The 24,205-nt window shown below is 41.6% G+C and overlaps 1 protein-coding gene across 1 annotated transcript in view; it reads left to right on the forward strand.

Annotated features, from left to right (window-relative positions):
• The window catches only part of LOC104151109 (uncharacterized), a 28,602-nt gene that overhangs the window by 3,654 nt on the left and 743 nt on the right, over window positions 1–24,205 (forward strand). Inside the window, exons 4-19 of the mRNA XM_068960108.1 lie at window positions 1,444–1,520; window positions 1,768–1,833; window positions 2,594–2,708; window positions 3,318–3,357; window positions 3,777–3,868; window positions 6,847–6,909; window positions 7,197–7,307; window positions 8,941–9,082; window positions 9,502–9,659; window positions 13,167–13,511; window positions 14,566–14,625; window positions 15,748–16,149; window positions 18,185–18,274; window positions 22,037–22,092; window positions 22,554–22,638; window positions 23,411–23,441. Coding sequence (XP_068816209.1) covers window positions 1,444–1,520; window positions 1,768–1,833; window positions 2,594–2,708; window positions 3,318–3,357; window positions 3,777–3,868; window positions 6,847–6,909; window positions 7,197–7,307; window positions 8,941–9,082; window positions 9,502–9,659; window positions 13,167–13,511; window positions 14,566–14,625; window positions 15,748–16,149; window positions 18,185–18,274; window positions 22,037–22,092; window positions 22,554–22,638; window positions 23,411–23,441 — 1,933 coding nt within the window. The remainder of the gene's footprint in view (window positions 1–1,443; window positions 1,521–1,767; window positions 1,834–2,593; window positions 2,709–3,317; window positions 3,358–3,776; window positions 3,869–6,846; window positions 6,910–7,196; window positions 7,308–8,940; window positions 9,083–9,501; window positions 9,660–13,166; window positions 13,512–14,565; window positions 14,626–15,747; window positions 16,150–18,184; window positions 18,275–22,036; window positions 22,093–22,553; window positions 22,639–23,410; window positions 23,442–24,205) is intronic.

Genomic DNA, 24,205 nt, shown 5'->3' on the forward strand with positions numbered 1-24,205 from the left:
GATGATAGAAAGTGCTGGCTAAAATTTGTTTAACATTACCATAGGACCCGAGATCAGAACTTGGCCTGTAAATTCTACCTGAAATGACGTAGTGAATCCAGCAGAACGAGCATGTATGCCCAGAAGGTGTTTTGCTCCCAGATATTAATCTTTGGCGTTAGGCTTGAGCAGTCATTTTGTTTGCGCTGCAAGTGTTATTTTCTTCATGTGGTTGTTTTTTGATATGTTCTTTTCTTTATGTGATATAAAATCTCACCTTATTATCTAAAAATGCATCCCATGAGCAGTGAATTTTTAGGGGCTCAGTGTGCTCACTATTTAATCAACTTATTTGACAGTCTATTTAACATAGCATGGAACAGTTTTATTGAACTAGTTCTTATTGGACTGGTACAAAGGTGCATTTAATTCGGGGTCCTATCTCCAGGAGCGATCAACAGCAGATGATTAAAGAGGATCATAGGAACAGCATAGAAATGTTGTGATACATCCTCAGAGTATTATCCTACCCTGCTATGTCCTACCCTTATGCCTCAGCGGTTCCCTGAATCCACGATGTGTGTGCATATTTAATAGTCTCATGCAATGCTCTTCATTGTACTGGAAGAGACAGCAAACAGCTATTCCTCATTTAATTTCTCCATTCTGCTTATGAGTTTATAGACCTCTGTCATATACCCACTCAGGTATATCTTTTTCAGTTTGAAAAAGCCAACTTAAATTTCCAGCGCGCAAAAGATAATTCATGGTCTAATGATAACTTATTCTCAGGATTTTTATTTTGAAGTAAAAATTAGGAATGCTGTTTGCATTCTCCCTCAATCTCAGAGATTTCCAATTAAGGAGCTCTGAAATGTTACAACAGTTACATTTCCTTTTTGAAAGAAGAAGTGAAAACTTTCTCAGACTGTTTCTATTCTAGCACTTTTAAATATGGTGGTCCCTTTGCAGATGTACCACGTTTTGGTCAACCTGTTTATTATGTAGCTGTTTGGGGGTAATTTGAGGTTTGCTTGCACAATGCAATATTACTTGCTTTCTGTGACTTCACACCACTTATTCTTTCAAGGCCCTGAGCTAATGTTAATGTGCTCATCAGATGAAGTAAATTTTCTTCAGGCATTTGCTGCCTCTTCTTGGCTCTGAAAGCAGTTGCTCATCTTGGGAACTCCATCATTCCAGGTCCTGTATGCAGACAGTGTAGTGAATTGAGAGTTTCCTGGAAGGTATTCAAAGCACTGAAAAGGGCAGCAGAGGGTCCCCTTTTAGGAGTTTTGCACTGCCCTCTGAAGGCACCAACCTCTTTGGTTATATAACGGGTCAAAACTCCTTATTTAGATACTTTAGTTAGGTGGCCCAAGGTGAGCAGTATACATTCCTCTCTGTCATGGCAGAATAGTTCTCTGTGCAAGTGATGTGCTGGTTTGTCTTGCCTTTGCTCAGCTCCTGGGTTTGCCAGTGACTCATCCTTTACCGTCACAACATGGTCATCAGTTTCTGGTTCAGAAGCTCCTCAGACTGTAAGCATCTCTGTTATTATATAACATACCTAGATTAAGTGGTCAGATATGGGAGGTTCTGGGTCATCTCTACAGTTCACTTGTAGTGCTTTGTTTTGATTGCAAAAGAAAATTTTTTCGGAGTCTGCACATTTAGCGCTTATGTGTTCATTACTAAAGGCGGGGGAACAATTTGCTTTGCATGCATAAATTACTTCCTTCTTATTAATTTAGAAAAATTTTTAGCAACATCTATATTGCCTTTCAGGCCTATGATCCCTGTTCAAGCACCAATTTCACTTCGGACTGCTCAGATCTAACCACAGACTTGCAGGTATGACAGGATCCGGGGAGCAGTTGAAATTTGATTGTCCGATAGCATGGGGATCCACCTGCACCCCCCATGCAGTGTGGTGAGAAGAACAGCTTGTGTCTACCCTGCGGAGCTGAATCCTCCAGCACATCTTTTAGGTTGCCAGGCAGTAGCATCACCTGACTTTTCTCAGGAAGACAAGACAGCCAAGCTACCGTTTAGGAAAGCCTGATACTAAATACCTCAATGTGCTGGGGCATTCATATTGTTGCATGTGCAGAATATAAGTCAGGGAGCATATTGTGTGTCAACTTCTTCCTAGGCCTAATGAGAAGTTAGCTATTTAACTACTGGCTTCAGAAAGAAGTTTTACTTAAATAAAGACTAAAGTGAGGAGGAGAAGGTAGGTTCAGTGATCAGGAAAAAGCCTTGAATAACTACTGAAGAAGTTGACAGGAAAAAAAAAAAGAGACATTAGGCAATTTTTTTCTCACAAAAGTAAATAAACTGTTCACCAAGTAATATTAATTCTAAATGAATAGGTTTTGTCATAACTTCGGCTTCTTTGACAAGCCCAAGAAACAACACATCTAACAGCATGATTCGCACAACTATAGATAGCAATGTGGTTCTTTGAAACAAGTCTTATATCTCCAATTAGGCTCTTGCTCTGAAGTATATTTTTACTGCAGGACTGCAAAATGCACAAATGGCCTTTGGGTCATGGGATTTTTTTTTTCCTCTTTGTGCCGCTGATGCCCATCTGTTTTATGTTTGACAGAACGTGTCTGTATCAGCTCACAGTTCACAGTATTCAGAAAATGGGATATACGTTGGGATTGGCATATGTGTGGTGCTTCTTGTCATCCTTATTTTGGCTGTGTTCCTCAGTAGACGTAAGTGCTTTTCAATGGAGATTATTCAAGGATGCGTAGGGTAGGGCACGTCTGCTCATCACAGCTGTGGCAGCTGCTGCAGGTCTTCTGCCTTGGGGCAGCGAGCTAATGTCTCTGCACGGCCTCACTCTGTGCCCTGTGCTAGTTTGGTCAGATCTCCACCGTGGCGTCTTGGGTACCAATCTGCACGGTGCCAATACGTTCCAGTCATTTTAGGTCTCAGACTTCATAGAAAGTGGCTGAGCCAGGAGCTGGTGAGGAGATACAAGCCCTCCTCCCCAGCCTCACTCTTTTGCTCGTGGATGTTACCCATTCCCCACTTGCCATGTTGTCCCCGTCCTTCCCAATGATGAGAGACGGTGCATTAGGTTCATGTAACTGTATCTAATACTTTTCACATGAGATTTTCCCGTTAGAGACTTTGGGTCAGCCCAAACTATATGAATTTGATCTCATGGAAAAAAGGGGGATTTCCTATATTCAAAACACGTGCTTTATAGTTCCCTTATTTAGTTTCTAGCACTTAATTTTTTTTCCCTTGATGAACCTGATATTTTCGTTACTTCTGATGGTTTAAAGAACATTTTCTTTCTTTCTTTCTTTCCTTAGACTATTTGCACAATATGAAGAAGCTGAATAACTTTCCAAGGTAAGTACTCTCTTCCTTGTTTCTGCTTTAGCTGACAGGACAACGCTGGTCCCAGAAAGAAACTGTAATTCCTCCTGGACACATGCTGATTGTTCACTCCACTACATACTTTAATTTGATTTTCTTTTTAATCTCAAGTTAATAAGAAGCATTGCAAAAATAAATTATTGAATCCTGCTACTCATCATTAGTTAATAAACAAAAATAAGTATAACGGCCAATTCATTGCATTAGGGGGCATGAAAACTTCATGTGGGCTGTCTCATAAATGGAGAAATGATTCATTATTAGTTGCATTTAAATAATAAGTGTTTTTGCATATTTTACATTTTTTCCAGTAAGTTGGTTGATTTAGCTATCTGCTCTTCTGTGTTTCTATTGTCTGTTGTTTAACAGCATGGTTTTTACTCTTTTTGCAGCTCTGTCACATTTTGGAGATCAGAACGCGCAGGGAACCAAAATGCCCTGGAAGTTGAGATGCACGCAGAGGAAAACATTTATACAATACGCTAAGGGATGCATTCATGCTTGCCTTTTTCATCACTGGGACATTGAATAGTTTGCAAAATGTTAGCTGCTCCCTAAACTATCTGCTCAGCAGCTAAATGTGAGTGGATGATCGAAGTATTACTCACATCATTCTAACAAAGCAAATAAAAGCTACAATTCTAATTAAAATCTTTATCAGCTTATTCCAAAAAACAGAACTCATACTGGCTTAAATGGAAATATTATTTCCAGAATCCACTTATCGAACCACAGAGAAAGTTGCTATTGCATTTATTATTCAATTCGGATTTTCTCTTCCTTTTTGGAAGAAAAGGAAGTACCAGAATAGCTGCTCAGTTGGAAAAGGAAAACCACACACTTTTTTTTTAATTGTTTTCACTGTGTGTTCTGTCTGTCAGCTACAAAACGCTCCATGCCATCTGAGGGAAGGAGCAACCTCGTAGCTGCCATGGCAAAGAAGACAGTATGGAAAGACTTGGGTATTCATATTTCAAAATACATTTCATTCAATTTTTATTAAAGCTGGAAATATCTGTTCCTGGTAACAGCTCAGTTGTGCAATGTACTAATTTCTGTCCAGCTGCATTTAAATCTGGAGGAACTGTTGGTGCTCAGCCCCTCACGGGACGTCCTTGGAGCCTACAGGATCAGTATTTCAGTGTGCAGAATATTCACAACGCACTTTCGGCAATCTATGACTAAGTGTATTTTCCTCTGCAAAATACATCAGTTTCTTTCTGTGGCTTCTTCCTCAAGCTCACACACACCCTGACAAGTCCTCAGTGTAGAAAGTCTCATTTCGAGACCTCTAAAACAGCTACTTTGGAAAATTAGTTTTAAATTCTTCTCACTGCTTGGGCATTCTGCAAAATGTTGGTTGAAAGTTTGCCCTGCCTTTATGCTCCTTTAAATACCAAACAGCTCTAATGTCTTATGCTGTATTTATTTGGTGGGTTTTAGTTTATAAATAGGTAGCACCTGTGGCCTAGAGCATTTCCTGCATAGCTCCTCCTTTAGCCATGACTCTCACTTTTTGCTCTGTGCAACACTAAGCACTGGTTTACTTGAAAAAGGAGGCAGCCCTGTGAGGATGAATCAGCCCTTCATGCACTGTTGAGCAACAGACACAAGTCTCCAACCCAGCTTTAACCAGAAGAATAGCTTTCCTCAATTATTTTTAAGAAAGAAAGAACTTCCTGAAAAAGCAGAGAAGTAGTCGAGGCAGAAGAGGAGATGGGCTCTCACCAAGTATCAGTCAGCACAGATTTCACTCTGGAGCCTGGTCTGAGCAGCGATGTGCAACACCTAAAGCAACATTGCTGCTGCTGGGCACACTGGCAGGCAGTCACACTTGCAGCAGCCTGTCTGTCGTTGAGATCTTCGTTTTCCAGGGAGCCATACAAAGAACAAAGCTGTAGTGCCCACTGAGGCAAAAAGGAGCAGTAGTAACATCAGCAGATATCTATGTTAACAGCTGAGATATTTGGGGGCCATGGCCTTGCTGTGACACCTCCCCCCCGCCCAGGAGGGCTCAAGCTGCCTGGGGAGGGGGAACCCAGCCCCAAAGCCCCAGCGACCCTGGCTGGGGAGATGCGGCACGTGCCACAGGGACTCTCCTGTAGGGCAAGAGAACGAGGTGGGACCGGTGGCCCTGGCGTGTTTTATATGATCACTTGTGAAGTGCCTTGTCTTGGGGCTGCACATGAGAACAAGCCTAAAAGGCTGAAAACGGAATGATGAAATCACATGTGAGTGAAGAGCCGGGAGTGGATGCTCAAGTGTTGGGTGGAGAAGCTGGAGCTGGGCTAGGAGAGGCCGTGGAGGAAACCAGCTCTGCCATATATCTTCATGTCATGAGTTATTTTGTGTAAAAAGGTACTGAAACTGGAATAGACTTGTTAGCTTGTATTTTTGTATTTGACTATCAGTAACAGCTACTAAATTAAAGTGAATGACGCCACTGTAGACACTACTTTCCTGCTGCTTGGCTGAGCACATGTCACTGCTGTGGGCGCTGGACCATGACCAGAGCTGGAGGAAGTCTGGTCTGATCTCTGAACCAGGTCTCAGAAAACATCTGCAGCAATTTCTACCTCCTGCAGCTTTTTTCCGAATCAATCACCTCTCCACTGGGATCAGAGTTAGGCAAGTGTGGGGCTTCCAAAGTTGTCTGGGAGATTCCTTTTAGCACACGAGGTGATTCCAATCAGTCATAAGTAGTAGTCTGATGACCGTCTTTAAGGATTGCTAACATGAGAACTGCTTACCTTTAAGGATTTTTTTAAAACTAATATTATAGACTAATTCTTATAGCAGAGAGTCCTCATAAAAAAACAAAGTTCTAGAATATTTGATAGCCAAAGTCTTTCTTAAAGTTTCCTTCTGCTTCTGCGCGCTGTGGAGTTACTGGGTAAACAGACTCTGCCAAAGTTGTGCATAGCAAGAACTTCACCTTGGGTATACAGGTATATATAATATATTCCTTGAGTACATATAATAAATATAATTGTGTGCAAGCAGAATTTTCCCCTGTTTTTTCATTATTTTCATTATTCCCTCTCATGTCAGTGGATCTGGGAACAGGCATTTCAAAAAGCCACAGAGATGCACAGGTGTCACTTGGAGTCAGTTGCCCCATTAAGAGATTATCCAGCTGGACATGTGCTGGCAGCACAGTGAACCTGATAAGGCTAAGGAGCTGCAAACAGCAGGGGCTGACTTTTGAGGAAGCTCTCTGCCCCCCCTTCTCTGCCTGCGAGAGACCACTAGATAGCAGTACAGGAGCAGAAAACAAGGCAGATTGCTCTAGCTCTCCCCAGAGCACTTGCACTGGATCAGCTGGATTTTAAGTGGCCTTGTTTAGTGCTCTCTGCTGCATGTGTTAGCCCAGCCTTGCCAAAGCAAAGCTGATGCAATGCCATGCTTGTTCTCTTTGTTCCGTAGTAATCTGGAACACGTTGGCCAATTTTTTTTCTACAGCCTTCATTAAAATGGGGAGCTGGATAAAGACCCAAAGCAGTGCTGCTGCCCTGGGCAAGGCAGGTGGGATTCAGCTGTTCCTTGTGTAGCCCCAGCTTCATGGGCAGGTCCCAGCCTCCAGGCAGCACGCAGGCATGTGATGCACCACCAGAGGAGTGTTTGGGATTCTTTTGTATTCCAGCGTTAGTCACAGTGAACTCGAGAGGTCATCATTTGTCCGATATAAGAATTTATTAGGGCTAAGTGGCTCTACGTATAGGATAAACACTGGACAACACATATCAGAGCTCTGTGGTTAAGTCACAGATGTGTGGTACAATGACTGTTCTCACCCTTTCCTTGTCTTTAAGGGCCACCTCTCCGGTATAGTTTTCCCTGGATTGTTCTCACCACGCTCGAGCTGCACCGAGACGGTTCAGGTTCTCCCCGGCAGTTGGCAACAGAGGCGTCCCCACTGACGGGTGAGTTGTTGGGTCTGCAGGCCAGCTGCTGATGAGTACGAGTCCCCACCAGATATATGTGGCTTGCTTTTATCCTTCCCAGGCTCAGTTCATTATCCAGTCCATCAATGCCGGACCACAGTTACACAACAGAACAGATGGCTTCAGTCGATAACAGTACAGATACCAACAGGATGCTCAACAAGATGCTCAACAGATAACAGTACACAAATTAACGGATATCAGTGCGGGTGTTTAACAGATAACCCAGTGCAAAATTTCACAGTACCTAGATGCTTACGGTGTGAGTCTGCGGTGTGACTTCTCCTTTGCTGACTAGGTTTACTCAGCACTCACGGGGTCACTGGAGGGCTATGACAACCCCACAGTGTGGTGACTCTGGCCGTGGTGCACCCGAGGTTCCTAAACTCTTGGGGAGCACCACAGAGCAAACCCCTCCTTTACAGGCTGCACCATCTGGAGCCCCACGCTTGCCTGTGTGGTGCCTATCAGGGCAGCACTGGGCTGGTCACAACTCCACAGCTGCTGCTCAATGGAAGAGAGGGATAGGGACGAAGGGGAAACTGGTGTTATTGCAGGGGAATAAGCGTCAGGGATATTGGACACATCAGGTTTCATTCATTCTGCCTACACAGAACAGTTGATGCTTGGTGTATTTGGCACCCTGTGAACTGTACCTTGTAGAAGACGGTAAATCATGTATTTTACTGATTGCTGGTCAGGTTGCCTTATAACATTGACAACAGGATACTGCTGTATTGCAGTGTCTGGCCTCAGTGGTTCCTGTTTGTGCTGCACTGAAGCATGTGAAGGTACAAAACAGCGCAATAGCATCGCTTTGATTTAGAATAAACTCGGAAAAACCTTTGAGCTTCATGCTGCTGGCATCTGCCATTAAGAAATGGCTACAGCACCATCAGCTTGGCTACTCTCTGGTGAAGGAAAGCAGGCCCTCTGGCTGTGCTGGAGCCCAGGCTGTTGGGATCTGCTCCTTGCCACTGCGCTATAGTAGTGGTGTGATGGATGAGGATGCTAATGAGAGGTGTCCCCTATTCCAGTGGCCTAATGAATCCAGCAGGTCTGCGAACACTTGAGTCTCTCTCTGATGCTGTGCTGGGGGTGGGCATTGAACAGTCAACCCCTCTCCAACCTTCCCATGCTACTCAAGATTTTGTAGCCCTATTGTAGTACCCCTTCAGTCAACTCTTCTCTAGGCTAGCTTGTCCTGACCCAGCCAGTTATCCCTCCCGTGGAAGCTGTTTCACACTTTCACCGTTCTTTCTGCCCTTCCTGGAACCCTTTCTGGATCTAATATATGCTTTTTTCAAGTTAAGAGGTCTAGAACTGCACACAGGTTCAAAGTGAATTTGTGGAATAATGGTGTCATCTGTTCTGTTCTCTATTTCTTTACTAGTAACTGCTAAAATTTGATTTGCTTTTTTTTTTGAATGCTACCGAGCAATGAGGTGACATTTTCATTATACTAAGTATTATGACCCCAAAATGTGATTGCTGGGGAAGCTGTATCTGCTCAGAACCCGTTATTTCATTATTTGAACCTAGAACTGCTTCCCCCATTTGCACTGTTTCACATTTCTTTATATAGAATTTTGTCTGCTATTTTGTTGTCTAGTCCCTGTCTCAGAAATGCCTTCTACATTCTTAATGCCTGCCCCTGACCTTAATGCCCTGAACTACTGTGTAACTCTGGCAAACTTTCTCACCTTATTGGTCATCTCCTTTTCCAGAGACATCTTCCAAACCGGTCAGAAAAAGTAAAAGTATTTCCTGGGTGGTGTGTCAGATCTTTGGAAAGGACTTTGTGTTAAGTTTGTGAACATTTGTGAGAAGCCCTCCAAGCTTCTTTTTGCACATAGAAAATGTGAAGCTGGGGAGAGAAAGAGAGGAGTCTTCAAGCAGAAGGCAGAATCAGGGCGATGAAGAGGTTAGGAAAACACAGGAGGGGACAACGTCAGAGGTGCAGACTAAGCCAAATGTTTGAATGTAAGAGCACAGAGCTTGTTCTTGCTACTCAGTACAGCAGTGGACGGACCTTAAGAGATTGATGGAAGGTCAAAATAAATAGTATACTGAAATCTCTGGCAGTAGTACCGTACTGAATGTCTCAGAAGGGGAAAAGGAGAGAGCACCTCCCTGGAAGAGTAGGAAAGAAGCAGTTTCAATACATATAAAGCGGAAATGGAGAAATAATTCTTCAGTGGTGCTCACTCAGCACCTCTGGAATGTATAAGATCTGGTTCTCTATTCTTCCAATCCCTGCCCTGAAGTCTCCATCGGCTGAAATGTCCCATCTTGTGTTGTTCCACTGGATTCTGATACAGACCTTTGTAGGTGAGTCTTTACCTGCTTTTCTGTGTGCTTGCTCAAAAACCAAAAGAATTTGTAGTGCTAAAAACAGTGGCGCTTGTGTTGCCTGTGCTTGTATACGTCTCAATGAAAAAGGCTGTAGTTGTACAGAGAACTTCAAAAGCTTTTAAACTTACTGAGGTACTACTGATCTAGAATATCTTTAGTTATTAAAAATGTATGTGGCTTCCTCTGTGTATAGGTTTGGTTAGTTCCCCCTGTCCCTCCAAAATATCTAATTTTGTTGCCATTGTTAAATGTGTGCAATTGACTTTGCTTGTCCATCTATCTCTCTGCAATAATACAGTGTTGACACAGCCAAAGTTAGGGAATTGAAACATTACCAGAGTAATGCATGTGTACATGTGTTAAAGAAGGGATTTTCTGAAGGTCTAAGGGCTGTCTGCCACTATGAATAGAGTGCTGTCAAGGGAGAGCGTATTTCAAAATTCCCCTCTTTCTACTGCAAAAATGTTCAGTGTTTGCCCATTTAAAACCTCATTCCTAAAAGAGATACAAGTCAAAGAACAATAACTTGGGAGACGGGGTCCTGTCCAGCACTTACAAGCATGGCTGACATCAGCTGCATTTTTGTGTCTGCATTTAGACATCAGCAGTGGACTTTCAGAATTGCCTGTGTAGCTCAAGAAGATGACTTCACCAACTTTCAGTGGGGCCTGATGAGACCCTAATGGGAACTGCGCTCTTAAATCACTTAGGCATTTCAAGAGATTTCGTCTTAGATGACTAGATATTACATTTAATCAGCCAACCTCTAACACGATGAAATATCAAGTATAATATCTAGAGCAACTGCAATGTTCTTAAATCAGTCTGAAAAGTAATGGAAAGGTTTGATTATTGATGGAATGCACTGAGGAACAAGAGGTGGTTCAGGTCCCACTGAAATCTACGAGGCAAGTTAACACAACCCCAGCCTACATGGTGTCTGCTATGTAAGCAGATCGTGGCAGGCACTTTGCTGTAGCCCAGGGAATTCCATAATATTTTTGGTCTGTTAACATACTCGGTAAAATGAGCAGGAGGGCTCTGTCCTCACTGTATTTTCATCCTCAAAGTAAACTGAAGGTACGTGTCTCTATCTAATTTTATTTCAAAAACATTCTTACACGCAGAGCTGCTGGAGGGTGAAACCAACTCTTTATTACCATCCTCCCTTTAATCCAGCTCATTGCTGAGAGCGGGTAGTCTTGGGACTCCAGAAAACAGCATAGTGGGCAGTTAATGGCTGCTTTGCTATTTATCAATGATTTTCTCTGCAATTTCTTAAGTAACAGAAGCTTTAAGGAAAAATATAAAAAGTAGGATTGGTAGGGAAAAGATATTAAGTATCTTCTACAAAAAAGAAAATTATTCCAGAAAGAGTTCAAGAAAAAAATGTTCTTTTTCAATTATCTTTCTTGGCTGGAGGATGTGGGTCTTTGTCCATGCAAAGACTAGTCTACAGGAGAAAAGTAACTGTTGGAGTTACTGCCTAATACTTGCATTATGTGCTTACAATGGCCAGCCTCACTGACTTCAGCATGACTGCCCAGGGATAGCTGATGCCTTGGGTCAAAACTGGATGCTCAGGAGGGTCACAGCCAAGGGCAGAGATATAATTTGTTTTGCAGACTAAGACTAGGGTGTCCCAGGAGTCTCTGTTTTAATTTCAAAGGCATTTTAATTCAGTCTTATTTACTATTTCTTTTGGAAAATGCCTTTTTGCATGAGGCTACAGCTGAGAAGGAAGTTACTTATTCCTTGCAGTAATTCATACTGTTGAAGTAAGGCTGGTACAGTATCTAAGCTCTCACAACTAACCTGCAGTGAACGTAGATGTTAGGAACATTAGCTCTGCATAAATTAAGAGGATTTGAAATGGCAAAAACGGTAATTTTCCCACTAGTACTGCTGGGAAACTGCATTGGAGACACGCTGGTGCCTTATTTCTGCCTTTTTCTTCTTCTTATTATTTTTTAATAAACTCAGCTGTCTGTTTCTTTCAAAGAGGAGAGCAGGCAAATTTTTATTTGTTAAACAGTTGCCTAATAAACAGTGCCTTTGCATTGTGCAGAACTGAGCAGTGAGATGAAATGAAAATAAAAGATAATCCTGCTCCCCAAATAAAAGTTGCCTTAACTCAAAGAATAGTTCATGCTGCCCTTTTTTTTACATACATCATTTCTGAGGTGACAGGAAAACATGTGTTGACCCTTTCCAGTGACTAATGCCTTGCTCATCTGTGGATGCCTTCAAGGTCGATGGGATAAATTGTTTTGCTTTGTCGTCACAGAAAGAGGTCTCTCTTTTGCTGCAGCATGGCAAATGAACCTACCCTTTCCAATGAGTGAAACAGGCAGCCATCTTGCAAAATCTTATGCTGCAGTCAGACATTAATTTTTTGGCAAATCCTAGCTTCATTTCCGTACAAAAGCCTTTGCCTTTCACTCCGTATTGCATATTGCTTTATCTGCTTCCACTCTTTTAGCATTTGGAGTTATAGAAACCTGAAATGGTTTGCTTGTCTTGCCAACTGGATAAGTAGTAATGAAGCTAAAATGTCATCCCGATAACAAGTCATGAGGCAGAATACCACAGACAAAAATCTCACCTGGTGAATAGTCTATTAATGACAAAACAAAACAGACACAAACACTGTTGGAAGCATCTCTGTGCTATCTGGGAGTCATGCCAAAAAGAAAAGGCATTCAAACAGCTGGCAAAATAGACATGTTCAGTAAACCAAGGCCAAAGCTAGTGATAAAAGTAGCCGCTGTGATGACTGCTCTTTGGGGTAAAGCAAACCGACCGTGAGGCATCAGAATGGTGGAATTATCCTCTTGCTGCAATAGGGGACAAGATCTGGGTTTTCCCTCAGGTCCCTCAGGTCCTGCTTTGCCACATGTAACATAGGAGAAGGTAGAAGGATTGATATAGACAAAGATGAATGAAGACCAAAAGAAATTTGTCCCCGTATGTGAATATTTCCTTTTAGTATGGTGCCCTTCATGATGCAGAAATCCCTTTTAGGCCTGATCTGGGAATTGCATGGCAGTTAAGAGGGAATGACATGTAGCAAAGATTCAAACCAGATGCTAAGATGGGTATTGCCTGTAAATGCAAAGTAAAGTTGATCATGAAAGCACAATGAAAACTTGAATTTGCTCTTTTTTACGTCAGTATAGTGCTAGTAACTAAGGCTTGCGTGGACAATGTGCTTTGCGAGGGAGGGACTAATTTATAACTTGGACAACTGGCAGGGCTTGAGACAGATCCCACTGCTCTGCTAGCGTAAGCTGGCCCTGATCTAGGAGATCTTTTAATGGGTATTTTAATGGGTGTTTGATTTCAACTTGCCTCCTACAGACCAAGCAGATACAGGATGAGGTCAGTCTTTCTTTTCCTCATATGTTGTATTTCGTAGGTAGAACCTTGCATCTGCTAGCTGCCAAAATTCCTCATTCTTCTTTCTTTCTTCTTCCTTGACAGCGCACGCTACATCCGACACTGTTGTTAGAGGAGAAATAGGGCGATCTGTTACCTTACCTTGCTTCTATCAGGTAGCAAGATGGAAAGACATCTCAGACATGTGCTGGGGCAAAGGCAAGTGCCCAAATTCAAAATGCAATAACAAAATTTTGCACACCACTGGGAGCAGGGTGACATTCAGAAAATCTCAGAGATACAGTCTTCAGGGCTTTATTTCCTATGGAGATGTGTCTCTCACAATAAAGGAAGTCAAGGAAGAAGATGCAGGTATATATTGCTGCCGCATAGAAATCCCTGGATGGTTCAACGACATCAAACGAAATATGAAGCTGGAGGTGGTCAGAGGTGAGGTTTTTTGATCTGTACAGTCAACAGTTAGAAACCTATCACCGGATATGAGTTTAAAATCCGGGTGTGGCTTTTTGGCAAAAAAAAATGATTTTAATTAAAAATGTAGTTTTAAGGGAGGGTCAAAACTAGAGAGTCAAATTGAATAAGTAGTTTTGATGAGAAAATATAGCCTTCACTTTTATTTCTTTTCAAAGAAAAGATTTAATTGCTCATTTTGAAAGTACATTCGAGTTTTTAAAAAAACAAGTAACTGAAAGAAGGGATTTAATGTTAAGAAAATCCCTTGGAATGAAACTCAGTATTTTGTTTTGGGTTCAGCCCAGCAAGTTTTTCAGCCGAGGTTTTTATTTTCTTCATTTCATAAGGAGACTCACATTTTTATAAATTCTATGTCAGAGTCTCAAAGGACATTTTCCTTTTCCCGTTTCCCATTGTTTTGCAGAGCTGCAGAATAAAGTAAGGGTCTTGCAAAGTAGAGAGGAGGTTGAATAGCATTGCAAAGCACAGAAAAAAGATGGTATGCGCCCTCCACACAACAGAAAGATAAATTTATTTCATGGGTGCAACTGCTGCTGATTTACACAGAAGTCTCTATATGCCTCCTATAAACAATATAACAGGAGAGTGGGGCAAAAATACGGCAGCCCCTTTCTATGCCAGAGTTGGAAAGCAACAGAGCTCAAAAAAAGGGCTAGTTGAAAAACTAGAAAAAAGTTTTGGCTGAAAATTGGGCTTTTTATTTAGAACACCTGTGGGACTCCTTGCCTTCCTTAGTTTTTTATGGGAACAGTGAAGGGTAAAATCTCAACATTTGTAAGTTTTTAGGATTTACCATAAAACGTTCTGGCATTTCCCTTTCTGTAAGATGGTCAGGGAATGGATACTTTAAATGTGCTATTACTTAGGACCCATATTTACTTGAAAAAAAATGGCCTTAAAAATCCCTGATCCCCAAATAGGTTTGTTTAGCTGAGGTCTGGGGTGGCTGTTACCTGCTGACCATGCTCTGATTTAGTGTCTCTTCTTTCTTTGGCTACTTTTCCCTCAGCAACAACTGTGCCAGCGACAACCAGGCTTCAGACAACAAAGTTAACCCTCACTCTTTCAGGTATGAAAAGCAACCAGGAATACTTGCTCCCATCACCTAGGATGCAGCATGCTCCCAGAAAGTTTAATTTTGACTTGTGGGAAGTGTGCCTCAGACCACGATACACATTTACGTATTTGGGGATATTCCTGCTAAACTATTGTTCCTTTTTTATTTTATTTTTTATTAGATATGGAGAAAATGCAGGAAAGATGGATATCATAAAACAGATCTAGGGCAAAGCGTAATGTTCACATCTTCCCTGGGATCGTCAGCATCGACGAGGTTTTTGTTATCTCGATTTGTTTGGTTGTAGTGCTAAGAAGCCCAAATTGCTTTCCTACTCCAGTGTACATTTACATTGCTACAGTTGCATGTGCACGGGGTAGCTGTGCCCTGTCCATGTCTTTAATAAAATTCAAGTATCTGAAGTGAAAGGGCTGTCGGAAGAGCTAGCTCAGGAAAACGAGGTCTTCATTTTCTTTTCCTACTTTTCAGATCACACTCTTGGGCAAGTGATGGCCGGTGGTCAACAATGTTATCACGGCACTACCATATTGGAAAAAAAAAAAGAGTGAGAGAGATTGATTGATTACTCTCATACTGGGGCTGGGACAGTGGACAGCAGGCTAAATTGAAAATAAAACTGTCCTAACCAGTGAGAAAATGTGGTATATCAAATGTTTCACATCTACCAAATGCAAGATCATATTCCCAATGGAGAATATCTCTAGTAATAAATAATGTGTAAGAGGAAAACAGGAATACACGCTGCTGTCCGATTTTCTAACAAAATAAAGCAAAATCTTAAGCTTCAAGTTGAAAAAGGTTAATGAAGGATCCGTCTCTGCATGGTATGTGGAGAGAAATCTTCTCAGCTGTAACGAGGGAGCTGATTAGAACTGAAAAACTTAGGGGAGATTAAGTTATTTGTTGAAAAATGTACTCTGGAAAGTTTGAAAAAGAAAAAATAGAAACCTGGGAATTGCTCTCACTGGGATTTGTTTTCTGCTAATTAGACAATCCCACTTTTATTTGCAATATTTTAGTGAATAGATTCTTGCAATTCATTTCTAGTTTTCCTTAAGTTCAGTTGTGAATGTTCTGATCTAGCTGTTCTCTTGGTTATGGCTTTTCATGCAGCATCTCCAGTGATGACAACAGCCATGGCAACGACTCACATTTCTCCCCCGAATTTCACAAAAACAGTTTCTGTTCCCCAAGCAACCTCTGATCTTCAAGCAACAGTTATGGCAGAGACTGTTGTCCTCCTGACAACTGTCAGTCCCCCAGCAACAACTGCCACCGAAATAATTGCTCCTCCGATTCTTGTTGACCCACCAGCAACAACCGAGCCTCCAGAAGTAATTATGTTGGAGACCTTTGCTCCCCCCACTTTCACTATGGCAGCAAATGACATTTTTCCAGAAATCGTGGTGACAAGTAGTGCTCCTGTAGATTTTTCAACTGGTTTTCAAGCAGCTGACATGAATACTGAAGGTGATTACGTGTTCGGTTCAACAGAATTTGTTACTGTTCCTGAAGGTACAAAGTGTAACCAGAATCAGTCTTTTCCTTTATCTAACATAGATGGTCTGCGTTAGCCTAACTCTTGCATTACAAAGGTTTTCCAGATAGATATCATTGTAGCTGAGAAGTGTTCTTCCAGATAACTAAACGTTTTTCTCAGTGGATTTAAGGAAACATAGATCAAATGTTGCATATGATGTCAAAATGGGGGAGATGGCCAAGATACTGGAGGGTAGGGCTTCCATTCAAAGGAGTTTCTACAGGATGGGGAAATGAGCTGACAGAAAACTCATGAAGTACGACAGAAATAAATGTCAAGTCTTGCACCTGGGGTGGATTAACTCCATGCACCAGAACAGGCTGCGAATGACTGGATAGAAAATAGCTTTGCAGAAAGGGATGGATCTAGGAATTTTGGTGGGCAAGCTGAACATAGAAGGTCAGCTGCATCCTGAGCCAAACTAGCAAGACTGCAGTTAGCAGGTCAAGGGAAATGATCATTTCCTTCTATTAGAAGTCATGGGGCCACATCTGGGGCCACATCTGGAGTACTGTGTTGTGTTGGACCCTCCATACAAGAAAAATTGTGACAAACTGAAGTGAGTCCAGTAGAAGGTCAGGAGGCTAGATTTGGCCAACCTGCAGAAGAGGATGCAAAACAGGGTTTTAATTGTTGTATACCTGAGAGAGGTTATAAAGACAAAGCCAGACTCTTCTTGGAAGTATACAGTGAAAGGGGTAAGAGGCAACACACCCAAGCTGGAGCAAGAAAACTTCTGACTAGACCTAAGGAAAAAATTTTCACAGTGAGAGTGATTAAGAACTGAGACAGGAGCCAAGAGAGGCTGTGGAATATCCATTCTTGGAGATATTCAAAAAGCAAGGCCCTGAACCGCCTGATCTGACTTCACAGTCAGCCCTGTTCTGAGCAGTGGGTTAGATTAGATGACTCCAGATGTCCCCTCACTCCTAAATTATTCTATGACCCTGTGATAAATTGAAGGAGGGGGAGTGTTTGTAAAGTAGAGAAAGGGCAATGTTTATATGCCACTGGGGTTTTTAAAAATTAAGGAAGTTTTATCTTTGTTTAGTTTTGGCATTTATGCCAAATCTCTTCATCTAGAGTAGCACCGTTTGTTTTGTTCTCCAAGGAAGTTAGTTCTAGGAGTCAATTCCATAGGTTTCACTACTCTCAGATGCATCCAAATGAGAAATACCAGGCCTGTCTTTCGGTGATACCTTTAACTGTCTGCATTCAAGAGCAAATTCAAGTTTCCCTTCCCTTTACTCTTTTCTTTCAGGGACCACTGCAGTGTAAATATTTATATCACTTTACAGTAACTGTATTTTTTTTAGAGTGTGAGGCTGCCAGTGAATAGGATTGGACAAAAAGGGCAGTGAAACCGAAATCCACTAAACTCTGCATTAATTTTTGCCTTGATTTGGGAAAGGCAATTGAAAAAGTTTATTGAAAAGGTCATTTAAGAGCATGTTCTGCTTGAGCAATAGTCAGTGAGAATTTAATACATGCTTAAAATTGAGTACTTAAATGTCTTCCCAAATGAAGGCTGCTGTTATAATTATTATTTAGCTGGTAGCAGTGACATATTATATTCCGCATCGTCTTTATCCTAGGTTGCAGCTGTATTCACATTAGTGACTTTTCTACAGATTGATGTCTGCACACAAAGCTGGGTTTTGTACCTTTTGGGGTTCTTATATCACCTGAAGCTCTTTCTGACCTGAATGTTTTAGGACAACTTCTCAGCAACATCTCTAGTTTTCCAGCCGTAACCATGTGCCACAGTTAAACTTGGCAACAACAAATTACATCCGCAGCTAAACTGTTTAAAAGTCTAGCTGCTGAACGTGCTAATAAAGTACATCAGCTATGTGAACAGGATGAGCTGCAGACATTACACCTTAGGTGCAAATTTTCACCTCTTGCTTAGCTGAAGATGCAAAATTGTGCTAGCAATTTTGAACAACATATGAAGACCCCCCCCCTAAACAGCAATCTTTATCAGCATTACTTTTTACTTTGTTTCAGTGACTGCTGAATTCCCAAGTACACTTCCAAGTTCAGAGGGAACTGAAAATGCAAACGCTTCTCTCATTACGGAAGATGGGCTAACCACGGGTGAGTGTGATAACGCCACAAGCTCAGACGCTGCAAAAAGTTACTTATTCAGAGAAATGAAGAAACTGTCATAAACAAAAGCATTAACCACCCTAAAGAGCGTACCAAATGTTTATTAATAATTATTCATTATATCTGGAAGCAAGAGCTATCTGGGATCCACAGAGACGTTATCTGAAATCAAGATGAAGCAATAGATGAAAAATGCGTATTTTCAAGTACCCCAAAGGAAACAGATTTTCAGTTACTCACTACTGTCAAGTGTTTCAGTCTGAGAGTAGTTAAGAGTTGTTCTTTGCCTCAGTCCAAGCTTCAGTTCTCAGATATGTAATCTGTCATCACTGTGAATGCATTGTGGTTTCCATTTAATGTCCTCCCTGACTGCACTGGGCTTTGAATCTTGCTCAGTATATTCAGCTAGATTTGGTTAGCAGGCTCAGCTATTCAGTGCCCAACATGTGTCCTTGGTCATATTGGACAGTAGCGGGCAATCACCACAACTGTCAGTCGCTCCTTCAAGATAAAAGTAATTAGGATGCAAAATTTTACCATACATGATAAATAAACTTAAGGTAACTTTGCCTGCTCTAGATTCCTCTTTCAATCTTGCTGAGTTTCCACGAGAACTCCTGATACAGTATTAACTTGAATAGGGGCTCTTAGATTCTAACCAAATACCACTAAATCCTTTCACTTACTGCACATGGTGGTACAGTGGAGGTGATCTCAGGGATCCTCATCTGTGGTTTTAAGAGACTTTAAACAAATAATGAAAGAAACTGACAGAAACATTATTCTGTTTTCACTGAACAGATGAAGATAACAAGGTGCTGAGAAGGTGTTTTCCCTCAGTCAGGTGTAAATGACAAAAGGCCTATGTTATTCAGGTCTGATAGCCTGCCTACCAGATGCCTGCAAATGAGCGCTTAAAAAAAGAAAAGCTAAAATTCAGGGATGACTTGTCAGTATTTTGCTCCCTTTAGTTTCAGCTAGTGTCAAAAGTCTCCCGTGCTCCTAAGAAAAAAGTATTACAGTATTCTATATGGGTCTTGTTTTGACAGGGCTGGAAACTTACAGGGGAAACAGGGTTTAGGAAACTGTTCTTCAATGCCCCTGGACAGGGCTCACAGAAGAGGCTTCATAACTGATCTTGTGAGCATTTGTGAGCATTTATCTCTTCTCAGTCTCTTCTGGTCTGGCTGTCCTGGAGTAGCACCACGTGTAACAGGCGTAGGCAAAAAGTCTGTCTGGCGCACATGCAGCACATCTGGATGTGCTCTGTATGATCAGTAGGTCTGGCGACGTGGCAGAGAGAAGACCATGCATGATCCACTTCAGCAGGACTCGAGAAGCAGAAGTTTATTGTACTTTGTTGGAAAGTAGGACTAGATTCAATAAGCAACAGAAATACTTATGCTAACCTCCTCTGAATCGTCTGCCTGTCTTTCCTTGACTGTAGAGGGAGCATAGGGACACCATCCAGCCAAGGTAGAGAATGACTGTATTCTGTTATTGTCAAATAGGGAGTCTGGGAAAGGGTCTTACTGCTGGGGTTCTTGGGGCAACTTAAATTGTCGCTGCAGGCTATAAAGAGCAGCCACAGATCAAATAACAACAAACCACACTTACATGAGTCACTGTTTGCTCCCACCCGTGCAAAAATTTGTGATGTGTTATTTCCAAGGCCAGACTCCCATAACAATAGAAAATACTGCAGGGTAATTGAGTACTACCTAGCAGCAGCAATAAGCTAGGTTACATTCTTGACTTAGTCTCCTTTTTCTCTGTGAAAAAATGCATTCAAAAGACTAACAGCTCTGCTAAAACAAACTTCAGCCTTATCATAATGTAAGGGAAGGCTAACTTGTGGCCAGTCTCTGTACTGAGGTTAGCACACTGGCTGGGAGAGAAACACAGAACTGAAGCAGTCCTCCGCCTCTAAGAACAATTCTTATACTCAGGGTGCAAAAGTCTCAAAGCAGCCATTAATCTCCATGTACTTAGGCACATGCATTCCTTTTGCTGAAAGTAAATTCTAGGGTCCTTCGGGGAACAAATTCTAATTATAAAGGAGCTGTACCTCACAAACGTCTCATTATTTTTAAAGTCAGGAGATGCAAGTGGGATTCTACCAAGCTTTACATGTTCCTGCATGAGCATCATCCGACAGGAAAGTTTCTGAACTAATGAAAAGCTGAGTGAGAGATTAGAAAGGAAGGCTGCCAGACCCATTAAAGAGTTTTATGGAGGGGGCCCTGTTTGCAGTCGATAAAGGTAGATCATAAGTCAAGCCCAGACAGAATCTGCTCCTTCTTTATTAGACATTATTACATTGACTTTTGCAGTGTATTTTAATGGTATTTGCATTCCATGTTAAATAGAGACGGGAGAATGGTTGCATGGGGATCAGAATACAATGTGTTATCTGAAAAACAAAGAAAACCTTGTTCCACTAAGAGGTGCTCAGTATACACATAAGCTTATCTTTTTTTTTTTTTTGGTAGCAAATTAATTAATTCTATTTAGCCCTACAATTACGTATAATCTGCATCACAAATCTGAACACCAAAGACTGGTGCTATCTCGGTCACCAGACACACTGGCATTTTTCTGAGTGGACAGTTATTTATAAGCAGTTCCTGAGGGGATAACAATTTCTTCAGCTCTTCTAATGGCATTATTAGAGAGCATCTGATCATACCCATCACCAGGCAACATTCTGGAGGTCTGATGCATTTAGCATTTCCTTTAACTGTGGTCTCAAGCACATTAAGTCTGTTATACATGCCCAGGCAAATATGACTCATCTAGTCCCCACTACATTTTGCTAGTATGGAGGCTCTGCAGTTGCTCTCTTATCAAATCCTTAAAACTACTATTCCTCACAGTCTTTCTATGCATTAGAGTATGGCCTAGAAAGAGATGTGAGCTGAAGTTTCAATTTGCTAAGATGAATGACTCCTGAATTTTTAAGATGCTGCCAAGCGCTGGGCACTTCCTGTGACGGTCCAAGAGCTCCAAATGCTTAAATATTTCATCATCTTGTAGTAGAAGGTCACAATGAACCAAGGGCAAGACTGAATCACCCTGCTGTGACTTTAGTTTCACTAACAGAAGTAAGATAGTAGGATCATAGGATAATAATAGAAAAGTTAGCTGCAAGAGTTCTTGAGCAGTCCTCTAGTTCACCCCCATATCCAAAGCTTGGTAAACTAGAACTGAATTATTCTTCATACCTTAAGATAGACAGAAAGAAATGCATCATCTTCACAGAGCTATCTTAGACCAGTGGAAAATTATCTGAACGTACAGATAGTTCCTGTGGTTCTCAGTAATAGGTGTAATCACACAGAACTCTGACCATGATTAAACTGAGGAGGTTTCTTCACTTAGCCTTGTATTTTTTTTACTACGTTCTCTACCACGTCTCATCATGCTTACTGCAATGAAAGCTCTCTCACAGGAGACAACTTTCTTCTATCATTCTTACCGGGCTATCCCTGGAAAGCTTCCTCTTTCCCTGATGAAGACTGACATATCCTGATGAATGCCTGATATGCCATTTTTGGCTACAACACATTGTTCGCCACTGGTTGCAAAGCGCTTTATTTCTCCTGCTCAGGGCCAGATTTTGTCCTTCTCATTCACTGAGAGTTCATTGTACTCTGACTAATATGGTGACAACCATAGTGACCCTCAATGTTCTTCGTTCATTCAGCTGACTGTGCCGGTAATAATTATGTCAGTTTCTTTTGTTTTCAGATATTTTGGGAAGTTCAAACAGCAAAGCTAAGAAAAATGATGATAACATAGATCAGGTAAGACTTCCTTTAAGTTTCAGAAGTGTTCGGTTAACTAGAAGCCAGAAGGATAGCAGGACTTGCTAGTGATTTTTAATGTGTTCATGCTAAATGCACAATGTTTGCAAACTAGTAGTTTGAATTTTTATTTAGAAACTCAGAAAGACTTTTATTCAGAATGTTTTATTTGGTTTTATTTAGAAATTCCTTAAGAAGCTCATGTTAGGTGGGATAAATCTAGGCCCAAATACTTCAGAGCAAGAAGTATTAAATATTTAACTGGTAATTCATTTTGCTTGTTGTCTCCTGATATGTATTCTCCGTACTTTGTACATGCAAGCTCAGAAAAGTGTTGCAAATGCCAGCTCATGGTAGATATTTCAGAGCTCTTAGCCACTAGGGCAACCCAGACCTGCATGAGTAGGTCTGATGTAAAGCATGCTTTTAAAGCCTTTTCAGTTTTTTCATCTCCTTTCCAGTTTCCAGCCTATGTCGTTCTCATCACCTGTCTCATAGTGGCGTCTATTCTTTTCATATTGATGCTCTTATCACTGTTATGGAAATGTAAGTATCCCTGAGCACATAATTTTTTAAAGCTTCTAATGCCGGCATAATGCAGATGTCCTTCTGTATCTCTGGTTAATCTTCACTATCTTCAGGAATTCAGGACAGAGAACACACTAAAGAGCAGTGCCCTTCTTGACCCGTTCCTGCATGTCAGGCCACCTTAAAAGCTCACCTGTCCTTGTTACAGGTGATATCAGGGTCTGTGCAGGGAAGACCTTACTGTCATACAATGGCCCTGCCAGGACAGATGGGATGTAAGACGCCGGACTAGAGCGTGTAGGCCCTGCTTCTCCTCACCCTGATGTTTGAGAGCGGACAAAAAGGCTGATGCAAACTCCTCACTGCCTGGTGCTGCTGGTTGTCAGGTCAGCAGCACAGCTTGGAGAACTGCTAGGCTCTTTGTGCCATGGCCCCTGCAACAGCGTTTTGCTCATTTTATAGGGGCACTGTCCTTGCTCCAGGGCTGTGTTACTACGAGGGGACCAGAGAGCCCTCAGAGCTGGTGGGGATGCTGCAGGAACCTGTGCACTCCACTTGTCACAGGCCTGACTCATTTTGTTGGCACTTGCTTTATAGTAAACGTAGCTCCATAGTTTCCTGGAATTGCTCTTTATGGACATCAGTGTAACTTAAATCAGAATGAGATCCTTTGTGTCCTGCTTAGCCCACAGAAATTTTCCTACTCACTGCCTTGTTTGCTGAATCCATTTGACTGATGCGTTACGGATTTCTTTTGGTCATTGTGAAATTAACTTTATTTTGCTTCTAGGTAAACACACAAGGAGCTTTATAACCAAAAGGTAATCCATTTTGTAATATCCTACTAACCGTTCCAATTAATTCGAGCTAATTTTTCTTAGAGGCAGGAAGGTTATTTGCCACTGATTGCAATGGGTGTAGACCTGGCTTGAGGTTCTAATTACCCAGGTTGGGTCACGAGCTAATTTCAGACAACCTCATTTCAGAAAATCAGACAGTAGTTCCTGTAAAATGCTCATGTGGGGTGGTGACAAATAGACACCCAAAGCACTGGAGAGCTTGAGCTACTGGTGCTCAAGCTATTGTAAGGTAGTGATCCCAGTTTAGGGAAATTCCTAATCTATTTTATGCTTTGATTAAATACCAGGACGTGACTCCTCTGCCATCTACAAAGGTGTAAACCAAGATGATCAATGATTATCATAATCAGCTGGCAAATGTTTCTTTTCCTCTCATGATTGCTCAGGATGGCATCAGGGATTTATATACAGTCTGCCATGGAGAAGCAATTCATGATGATGCATAAAGAGAGCTGGCCCCATGAAGGTCTCACTACAGCAGTGTGGCAAATGAAAACCTTCCACCACGTCACAAATCCTGAAGCCCTCATGTGGCTATTACGCATTGTCATATCCTCCTTGAGTCACATCACTGCATGTGAGGTGATTTTGAGACAGATATGAAGTACATAAGTCTGATGGATCACCCAGGCATTCCTAATAACTTCATGTCTTCTGGCTGATCTGGAAAAAAGGTTTTTGTTTAGATAGACCACTATCCAGTGAAGTACCACCCTGCTGTCAAT

Source organism: Struthio camelus, chromosome 13 (genome assembly GCF_040807025.1).
Source record: "Struthio camelus isolate bStrCam1 chromosome 13, bStrCam1.hap1, whole genome shotgun sequence".
In the NCBI taxonomy this organism is placed as follows: Eukaryota; Metazoa; Chordata; class Aves; order Struthioniformes; family Struthionidae; genus Struthio; species Struthio camelus.